The sequence below is a fragment of the Hippopotamus amphibius genome, chromosome 2 (genome assembly GCF_030028045.1).
Source record: "Hippopotamus amphibius kiboko isolate mHipAmp2 chromosome 2, mHipAmp2.hap2, whole genome shotgun sequence".
Taxonomy (NCBI): domain Eukaryota; kingdom Metazoa; phylum Chordata; class Mammalia; order Artiodactyla; family Hippopotamidae; genus Hippopotamus; species Hippopotamus amphibius.
The window spans coordinates 173,519,421-173,530,633 of record NC_080187.1 but is presented as its reverse complement, the minus strand read 5'-3'; the positions used below and the strand labels follow the sequence as shown (position 1 = coordinate 173,530,633).

The 11,213-nt window shown below is 36.9% G+C and overlaps 1 gene segment (V, D, J or C); it reads left to right on the top strand.

Moving 5' to 3' along the window:
• The first annotated feature begins 5,055 nt into the window (after positions 1-5,055).
• LOC130844584 (T cell receptor delta variable 1-like) lies at positions 5,056-5,736 on the top strand. The segment is given in 2 exon segments: positions 5,056-5,133; positions 5,348-5,736. Coding segments are annotated over 2 exon segments (438 nt in total).
• The last annotated feature ends 5,477 nt before the right edge of the window (positions 5,737-11,213 follow it).

Genomic DNA, 11,213 nt, shown 5'->3' with positions numbered 1-11,213 from the left:
GTGATAACTATTTAATGATTTTTTTAAATAATTTTAAAAATTGGATACAATCAAACACAGTTTTTACTAGCTCAACCAGTTCATAGAATGAAGAAAAGAAAATTTATTACCTACAACTTTGACAGGTGTACTTCTAATAGGCCACATAAATGCCAATAAAAATTCCATCAAAAAATATTTTAACTTGCTTATGAACTAAGGGGTGTTCAACCTAAAATAAACAGCATAGAGACTTCCTACCCAGTTCATAATGTATACTTTTCAGTACACAAAAAGAGAAAGTGAAAAGAAAATCAGATCATTTGGCTTAGCAGTGGGAGTTGTGCCCACAAGATGTCAGTATATGTTAGAACACAAATTCAGTAAAGTTGCAGGATACAAAACCAATATAGAAAAATCAGTTGTGATTCCACATACTAATAACAAACTATCAGAAGGACATATTAAGAAAACAATTCCAATTGCATCAAATAGAAAATACCTAGAAATAAGTTTAACCAAGGAAGTAAAAGGTCTGTGCATTGAAATCTATAAGACATTGACTAAAATAATTGAAGAAGACAAAAATGAATGGGAAGATGTTTTGTTCTCATGGACTGAAAAAATTAAATTGTTAAAATATCCATATTACCCAAATCAATCTACAGATTCAATGAAATCCCTTTCAAAATTCTATGGCATTTTTCACAAAAATAGAACAAACAAATCCTGAAATTTGTATGGGACCACAATAGACAACCAATAGCCAAAGAAATCTAGAGAAAGAACAAAACTGAGGGCATCACAGTTGCTTATTTCAAACTATATTACAAAGCTATAGTAATCAAAACAGTGTGGTATTGGCATAAAAACAAACACATAGCTCAATGAAGCAGAATAGAGAGCCCAGAAATAAGCCCACACATACATGGTCAATTAACTCACAAAAAAGAAGCCAAGAATATACACTCAGGAAAGGAAAGTCTCTTCAATAAATGGTGTTAAGAAAAATGGAAAGCCATACATAAAAGAATGAAACTGGACCCTTACCTTACACCATAGACAAAAATCAACACAAATTATATTAGAGATGTGAACATAAGACCTAAACCAATAAGACTCCTAGAAGAAAACATAGGGGGTAAGTTCCTTGACATCAATTTTGTCAACATTTTTCTTGTATTTGACAGCAAAAGCAAGGACAACAAAAGCAAGAATAAACAAGTGGGACCACATCAAACGAAAAAGTTTCTGTGCAGCAAAAGAAACCATCAACAAAATGAAAAAGCAACCTAGAAAATGGGAGAAAATATTGCCCAATTATATATCTGATAATGGGTTAATATCCAAAATATATAAAAATCTCATACAATCAATGGAAAAATCAGTCTGATTAAAAAATAGGCAGATGATCTGAATAAATATTTTCCCAAAGAATACATATAAATGGCCAATGGGTGAATTAGAAAACACTGAACATCACTAATAATCAGGGAAATGAAAATCTAAATGAAAATGAGGTACCACCTTACACCTGTCAGAATGGCTAGTACCAAAAAGAAAAGAAAAGAAAAAAAATGTTGGTAAGAATATAGAAAAAAGGGAACCCTGTGCACTGTTGGAGGAAATGTAAATTAGTGCACTGTCTATGGCAAACAGTATAGAGAGTCCTGAAAAATTAAAAGTAGCAATACTATACAATCCAGCATTTCCACTTCTGGGTAAATATCTGAAGGAAATAAAATCACCATCTCAAAAAGATGTCTCTTCATTGCAGCTTATCTACAATAGCCAAGACTTGGAAACAACCTAAGCGTCCATTGACAGATGAACGAACAAGGAAAATGTGGTCAAAAAAAAGAAAGAAATCCTGCCATTTACAACACGGATGAAAGTTGAGGGCATAATGCTAAGTGAAATAAGTCAGCCAAACAAAGCCAAATACTGTATGAAAATTAAATTTAAAAAAATACTGTAAGAAATCTCTTACATGTGGAATTGAAAACACAGGCACACACGCACACACGCACACACCCCAGATCTCATAGATATAGAGAACAAAAAGATTTGTGATTGTCAGAAGTGGTAGGGATGGGGACGGGAATCAGTGAAGTTGTTCAACATGTACAAACTTCCAGTTAAAAATAAATTAGTCCTGAGGATGCAATGTACACCATGATGGCTGTAGCTTAAAAACTTTTTTATAGATGTCACTATTTGAATTCCCCTGGCCCTCAAAGTTTGTTTTGTTTTTTTTTCTAGAAGTTTGAACAATTTAATAACAAATTTTGGATAGAATGTATATCTGAATAGAGTAGCTTTCACTGGAATGAATATGCAAGATTAAAATAGGATATAGTGCCCAGATTGGAGTGCATGGTCAGCATCAGGAAACAGCCATCAAGGATGGAAAAGGGAGGCACTAGGAAACCTCAGTAGTGATTCTGTGCCCTCATAAGTGAGCTTGGGATTCCTATAAAGGAATCAAGGAGAGACTGAAGACAATCTACCATAGGATAACTCAATTATTCTTACTGGGGTTTCTATATAAGGTGCTAAAACAAAATTAAAGTGTTTGAAAATTGATAATTTTGCATAAACAACTTCCTAAATGAAATTTCAGAATGAAATGGAAAAGAATCTTCTTTCCTTCAATGTCAAGAGAAGGAAATATTTTTATTTTGGAAAATATCTACACTGTGAAAAGTTTTTAATAATTTCGCTGATTAAACAGTACTTTAGGAGAAGTTTTGTCCTTGTGAAAACTATAATAAGAATTGTAGAATTGCACCAAACAATATATGTTCACGCATGACAACGATATGGTCAAATATTTAGATTTAGAGGACCCACGGATTCTTACTGCCCAGAACTTCTGATAAGTTAAGCCTAGAGTTACACCATAAATTAATATGATTTTACTGCCTTTACCATTTGGTATTCCAATACACAACTGGAGAGATCACAGAAGTCAGAAGCCTATTTTGTTATTTGTCTGAGCAGTATTTGCTGCTGTGAAGTTACCAGTTCCCGTGATCTGGAGGGTAAATAGGAAGGAAAGGCGGAGATGGCTTCTTGTTGGGCTTTTGTAAGGAAGCCAAGAATCAGTGAGTATATTTCAGCTTAGAATTGAAATTGGAGGCAAGAGAACAATCAGAACATGAATGAATATTTTCAATCACAGCATGATTCATAATGAATTTGTTTCAGATAAGCCCCTCAGATTTCATCACAGATTAATTAACTGAATTTGGAAATTTTAAGTAATAAATTTCCTTCCCATATATCCCTCAATATTGAGCTTTGGCCTGTCCTGCACCAGATATAATCATTTCTCATTAAATCACAAGGAAAGGGAGAACAATGTTTAGGACAGGCCAAATCTCTCAACCTGGGTGTCATACACATTCAGATTGATTCAGCCAGAAACTACACTTCAGAGGCAGCTGCTGTAATGCAGCTGAAGGACCTTGCACCTTTACTATCAGGAACTCAGAGCAGGACCATTTCAACTAGGGGGAAATCCTGCCATTATGCTGCTCCCCAGGCAGTTGTGGGCATTCATGGTGTCCTCTGCTTAATTACAAATAATTGCAAACCAGGGCATCAGCTGCCTGTCAGCATTCAGAGGTGAAATGGACAGAGGAGTAGATGTCTCAACTAAATAAAAACTCTCCTCCCTGCATCACTCATTAATGCGTTATTTTGCCCTAAAATCAAAGGACTGGCCGTTTTAGACCTTGTCTGTACTTTCTTTTCTAGTTGTCTATTTGCCTTTGGTTCTTTTATCTTAATTCATCCATTAAAACAATGAAACCAAATAGAAGATTGACAGCTACATTCCACATGAACATGTAACAGTACAGAAAACTTCAGTCACCAACTTCTGTGGTATAGACCTTTACTAAGTGTCTGCAGCCTGTAGATTTCACTTTTTGTAGGAGTGCATTGTATCACAGAAAGATCTGGCATGCCTCTGCTGACTTTATTTTACAAAGAGGAAAATAATGAGCCACTAACAAGGGAAACTGAACAATTTGGACCAATGGGACAGAAAATGTGACATGAGGACAATTCTGGGACACATGATCTAATAAGTAAAATTCTACTTGTGGAGGCAGCAGGACTGAATATCCTGATCCTCTTCGAAGTATAATAAATAAGATTCAATGTCAGATTTCAAAAGAATGATGTTTTATTCCTGTTACAACTTCACAAAAAAGTATACAACTGAATAGATTCTGAAAGCCAGAAGAACTGATGTTTTATCATTTCATATTAAGTAATTTATACATAGAAAAACCTAAGTCCAGCCCTAGGGTAAAAAAAAGATATACATTAATAATTTTGGATAACATTGCCTTTCACCAAGAAAGCTGAAAATCTGTGAGTTTTAAAAAAGAGTCATTAAGCAGATGTAGAGAACAAACATATGGACACCAATAGGGGAAAATGCTGGGGGAGGACGTGGGGGGAGGGTTGGGGTGGGATGAACTGGGAGATTGAGATTGCCATATACACACTACTAATAAGAAAAAAAATATCAAATAGTACATTTTAAATATTTGCAGTTTATTGTATGTCAATTATATCTCAATAAAAGTTATTTTAAAAAAAGGAGACATTAGATAATGGATGAAGAAATTTAACTATAGGCTAAGTGAATGACCAGTAAGTAGATTACAAGAAAGGTTCATAGCCTATACTAAATTCTATTTTAAATGGGCTAACTAAATTCTATTTTAAATGGGCTGGCAAAATTATTCTGCTGAATAATTACCAATGTGTGTCAACTTATATAATCTTCAGTTCCCCTCAGCTCAAACTTTAATAAGAATTCCTTTTTCCATGCCCCATTTCAGGACCTACCTGACTTAAAAACCAGGGAAAGAAAAGTAGAAAAAGAAAGGTTTTTTAGACATTTTTATCCCATCTGTGCACAGACCACGTGGTCTATGAACATAGCAAGCCCTACTTCCTGTTTGGATGGGGGTGGTCACACAGGAACCCAGGTACTATGTATATGTGCTGTCAGGCCCTCAAACACACTGAGCTCTCAGCTTGAGGCAGAAATAAGCACATTTGTGCAGGGGAATCCATGACTCATGCCGCTCTCCAGCCTGCTCTGGGTGTTCCTGGCCTTCACCTTCTCTGGTAAGGATGCTTCCAATCATGGGTAGCAATGTTCAGGGTGAAAGGACTGCACATAGGCATATGGAACTTCACATGGACTTGGGGAGGGAAGGAGGATTGGAGAAAAACATGCATCTTATGATTTCAATTTGGTTTGTCTTTCAGTCCTAAATTAGTCTATATCCTACACTATTTTATTTACAACTTCATCTCTGTTTTCTGATTTTTCCCACAGGATCCTGTGTGGCCCAGAAGGTGACTCAAGTCCAGACAGCCATATCCCGCCAACTGGGGGAAGCAATTACCTTGAACTGTCAGTATGAAACAAGATGGACCGTGTACTATCTTTTTTGGTATAAGCAGTCTCCCAGTGGAGAGATGACTTTCCTTATTCGTCAAGAATCTAATAGCCCACATAATGCAAGGGATGGCCGTTACTCTGTAAACTTCCGGAAAGCAGATAAATCCATCAGCCTCACAATTTCAGCCTTACAATTGGAAGATTCTGCAAAGTACTTCTGTGCTCTCAGGGAGCTCACAGTGCTTGAAGTAATAGGAAAAGCTGAACAAAAACCCCAGATCTCAATAACAGAGAGAGACCCCCTGTTGCAGGAGCCCAGCTGAGAGGCACACCTGCAGACCCCAGACAAGAAATGGTAGTCCTGTGGTTGCTTCATCTGTGGTCAGGATCAGAAGATTTAATTCTAAATAAAATCTCCTTCTAAGTCACTTGGGAACAGATGTCTCAAGTGACTGTCTACTAATAAATTCTCAGTCTTGATTTGTTGACTTTAAGTCAATCATACAAAACACATGTAAGTTTGTCTAAAGTTGAATGCTTGCTCCATAATAATTCAAAGTGATGGCTTCACCTAAAGACGTTACATCACAAACCTGGGTCTAGTTATCTGGAATTGTCATGAAAATCATTTCCTTAGTCTTTTCTTCTTAGGCTTTGTGTCAGTTAGGGTACAATCAAGAAGCAGAACTATCAGTGATGTACAATAAGAAATTGATTATAAGGATTAGAACTCAGGCAATGGCTGGAGCTGGTGGAGGAGTCTATACAAAGCTGTTATCTCTATATCTGGTATTGAGCCTGAATTTACTGTCAGTCAACTAGAGTCACATTTGTGGAGGAAAGTTGGATGTGGACAAAAGCATGGACAAACTGTGACATGTAAGGACATACTAGATCTATGAGGATAATTGGGACCCACAAAGACACACTAAAACCTGTTGTCTCTAACCTCCTTCACTCTCACAGTAGCGGGTGACCTTCAAGATACATGGCTTTCATTTGCCATCATGCTACATGCATACCTGGTCCAAGACAAAGACAAGGTGAGGAGGAGATCTGGTGGGAGGTAGAGGAGTTGTGAGTCAACAATAAGATGAGCTAGCTGGTCAACAACAACATATGTGAGTTGTCACAGTGCCTGGAGTCCTGCACCAACCAGCAGAACATAAAAAATATGGCTACTTCAGGACAACTACCTTCTAAATCTTGCACAAATCTTTTTAATGGCCAACCCTAACCCAGAACAGTACAGGGAAGCAAATTCTGTGAAGTAGATTTCCAGACAGTTAATTTGAGATGCTACAAAGCTACTAAGTACACTTCTTGTTAAACAGCCATGCATCTAGACTTCTTTTAACAACACAGCTTTCAAATAAAGACAATAGCAAAACTATGCTTCCTGCTAACATGGTGCAGCTATTCCCCATTCAACCAAAACCAAGGTACCTCTCTCCTGCAAAGAGTATACCAAGTTCATTTATCCATTTTGGGGCGATGTTCCTTCCCTCTTCTAGCTGAGTCACACTCTCCCTTCGAATCCTGTATCTTCACTACTGAGATACAATAAGATATAAGATTAACTTATATTAGCACATTTTATGTTTCCACATGATGGCAAATGGGAGAGTGGCATTTAATTGATTAATGTATACATAAATATGTTTATATCAAAATGAAAAAGAAATTATCATGACTGTTATAGTTCTTGTTTCTGCAAATGACCACATGATTGTGGCTGGTATTTATAACTACCCCTTCCACTACCCATTCCATAACCTCTTTGCTCATAGCAAGCAACTTCTCTCACTGCTTACAAAATAAGCTCCTTATTCAGGAGCAATGCGATTGTAGAATGCCATAAAGATGAAAGAGGAATTCTGCCAGTCCACTCTGCGGTTTTGGCAGAAGTTTGCAAGGCATTGACCAAGGGTCTATGTAAGTAGAAATAATCTTTCCAATACCCAGGAAATACTGATATATTGTGTTCTGGGGAACATCATTAGAATGATACCTGTCTTCTTATCAAAAGCAATAGTAGTCACCAAGGGAAAGTATTTCTAAAATTACTAAAGAAAACAAACAAATAAAACTTCCAAGCTAGCTTCTTATGAACATGACATTATATTTTTAAATTGCCTTTGTTAAAAATCACTGCTAAGAGGTTGGAAAATCAGTGCAGAGACTGGTAACTATATTTGCGATGCATATTTTTGGAAAAGGACTCAAATGTAGGATATGTTAAAAGCTCGTACAAACAACATGAAAAGAAATAGTTAAGAAGGATGACAAAATCTTGAAGATTCACTTCTGAAAAATGATATCCAAGAGCTAATAAATATACAAAAATCTCAATATTATTATTTATTAGGGAAATGGACATAAAACCTCATCTGAGTGTTCCATCCGTGTCCTTTCAGCATCCTGAGTGCATCAGTGTAGCTAGGGGTATATGACCCAAGAGGATAGAGTAAAATACTGACTGTCTCCAGGAAAATAAATGATTAAGTAAATTTCCTAGAAGTTTCCCTCATTGAACTGATGTGGAGAAAAGAACAAACAGTAACAGGTCACAGACCTGGACATTAAAGGAAAAGTAGGTTTTACTAGAAAATGGAAGCTGGTATTTATTGAGCTTACCATGTGTCAGGCACTGAGGTATGCATTTCAGATTCATTTTCGAATTTAAATATCATGAACTTTATGCGATAGTTTTATTTATTTATTTATTTATTTATTTATTTATTTATTTATTTATTTTTCTTTAAGACCTTTTGGGATATAATTGACATACAATAAACTACATAGATTTAAACTGCACAATTTGATTTTTTTTCTTATTAGAAATGTATATATGGCAATCCCAATCTCCCAATTCATCCCACCCCAACCATCACTACCCCTGCTTTCCCCTCTAGGTATCCATATGTTTCTTTTTTTTTTTTTTTTTTTATTTTATTTTTTGGGGGGTACACCAGGTTCAATCAACCGTTTCTACACACATATCCCCATATTCCCCCCCTTCCCTGACGCCCCCCCCCTCGAGTCCCCCCCACCCTCCCTGCCCCAGTCCTCCAAGGCATCCTCCATCCTCGAGTTGGACTCCCCCCGCTATACAACAACTTCCCACTGACTATTTTACAGTTGGTAGTATATATATGTCTGTGCTACTCTCTCGCTTCTTCTCAGTTTCCCCTTCACCCCCCGCCCCCTCCCATACCTCGAGTTCTCCAGTCCATTCTCTGTATCTGCTTCCTTGTTCTTGTCACTGAGTTCATCAGTACCATTTTTAGATTCCGTATATGTGAGTTAGCATACAATATTTGTCCTTCTCTTTATGACTTACTTCACTATGTATGACAGATTGTAGTTCTATCCACCTCATTACATATAGCTCCATCTCATCCCTTTTTATAGCTGAGTAATATTCCATTGTATATATATGCCACATCTTCTGTATCCATTCATTTGTTGATGGGCATTTAGGTTGCTTCCATGTCCTGGCTATTGTAAAGAGTGCTGCAATAAACATTATGGTACAAGTTTCCTTTGGGATTATGGTTTTCTTTGGGCATATGCCCAGGAGTGGGGTGACTGGATCATATGGTAGTTCTATTTGTAGTTTTTTAAGGAACCTCCAAATTGTTTTCCATAGTGGCTGTACCAACTTACATTCCCACCAACAGTGCAGGAGAGTTCCCTTTTCTCCACACCCTCTCCAACATTTGTTGTTTCCAGACTTTGTGATGATGGCCATTCTGATTGGTGTGAGGTGATACCTCATTGTGGCTTTGACTTGCATTTCTCTGATGATTAGTGATGTTGAGCATCTTTTCATATGTTTGTTGGCCATCTGTATGTCTTCTTTGGAGAAATGTCTATTTAGGTCTTCTGCCCATTTGTGGATTGGGTTATTTGCTTTTTTGGTATGAAGCTGCCTGAGCTGCTTGTATATTTTGGAGGTTAATCCTTTGTCCGTTGTTTCATAGGCAATTATTTTTTCCCATTCTGAGGGTTGCCTTCTAGTCTTGTTTATGGTTTCTTTTGCTGTGCAAAAGCTTTTAAGTTTCATGAGGTCCCATTCATTTATTCTTGATTTTATTTCCATGATTCTAGGAGGTGGGTCAAAAAGGATGTTGCTTTGATGTATGTCAAAGAGTGTTCTGCCTATGTTTTCCTCTAGGAGTTTTATAGTGTCTGGCCTAACATGTAGGTCTTTAATCCATTTGGAGTTTCTTTTTGTGTATGGTGTTAGGAAGTGTTCTAATTTCATTCTTTTACATGTTGCTGTCCAATTTTCCCAGCACCACTTATTGAAGAGGCTGTCTTTTTTCCATTGTATACTCGTGCCTCCTTTGTCAAAGATAAGGTGCCCATATGTGTTTGGGCTTACTTCTGAGTTCTCTATTCTATTCCATTGATCTTCCTTTCTATTTTTGTGCCAGTACCATACTGTCTTGATCACTATGGCCTTGTAGTATAGTTTGAAGTCAGGAAGCCTGATTCCACCTACTCCATTTTTCCTTCTCAAGATTGCTTTGGCTATTCGGGGTCTTTTGCGTTTCCATACAAATCGTAAGATTTCTTGCTCTAGTTCTGTGAAAAATGCCATTGGTAATCTGATCGGGATTGCATTAAATCTGTAAATTGCTTTGGGTAGTACAGACATTTTCACGATGTTGATTCTTCCAATCCAGGAACATGGTATGTCCCTCCATCTGTTTGTGTCGTCTTTGATTTCTTTCATCAATGTCTTATAGTTTTCTGCATACAGATCTTTTGCCTCCTTAGGCAGGTTTATTCCTAGGTATTTGATTCTTTTTGTTGCAATGGTGAATGGGAGAGTTTCCTTCATTTCTCTTTCTGCTCTTCCGTTGTTAGTGTATAGGAATGCAAGAGATTTCTGTGCATTAATTTTGTATCCTGCTACTTTACTAAACTCATCAATGAGTGCTAGCAGTTTTCTGGTAGAGTCTTTAGGGTTTTCGATATATAGTATCATGTCATCTGCAAAGAGTGATAATTTTACTTCTTCTTTTCCAGTTTGGATTCCTTTAATTTCTTTTTCTTCTCTGATTGCTGTGGCTAACACTTCCAAAACTATGTTGAATAACAGTGGTGAGAGTGGACACCCTTGTCTTGATCCTGTTCTTAGAGGGAATTCTTCCAGTTTTTCTCCATTGAGAACAATGTTGGCTTTTGGTTTGTCATATATGGCTTTTATGATGTTGAGGTAATTTCCTTCTATGCCCATTTTCTGGAGAGCTTTTATCATAAATGGATGTTGAACTTTGTCAAAAGCTTTTTCTGCATCTGTTGAGATGATCATATGGTTTTTATCCTTCAATTTGTTGATATGATGTATCACGTTGATTGATTTGCGTATATTGAAGAATCCTTGCATCCCAGGGATAAACCCCACTTGATCGTGGTGTATGATTTTTTTAATGTGCTGTTGCAGTCTGTTAGCTAGTATTTTGTTGAGGATTTTTGCATCTATATTCATCAGTGATATTGGTCTGTAGTTTTCTTTTTTTGTGACATCTTTGCCTGGTTTTGGTATCAGGGTGATGGTAGCCTCGTAGAATGAGTTTGGGAGTGCTCTGCCTTCTGCAATATTTTGGAAGAGTTTGAGAAGGATAGGTGTTAACTCTTCTCGAAATGTTTGATAGAATTCACCTGTGAATCCATCTGGTCCTGGGCTTTTGTGTGTTGGGAGATTTTTAATCACTGCCTCAATTTCTGTACTTGTGATTGCTCTGTTCATGGTTTTTATTTCTTCCTGGTTCAGTCTTAGAAGATT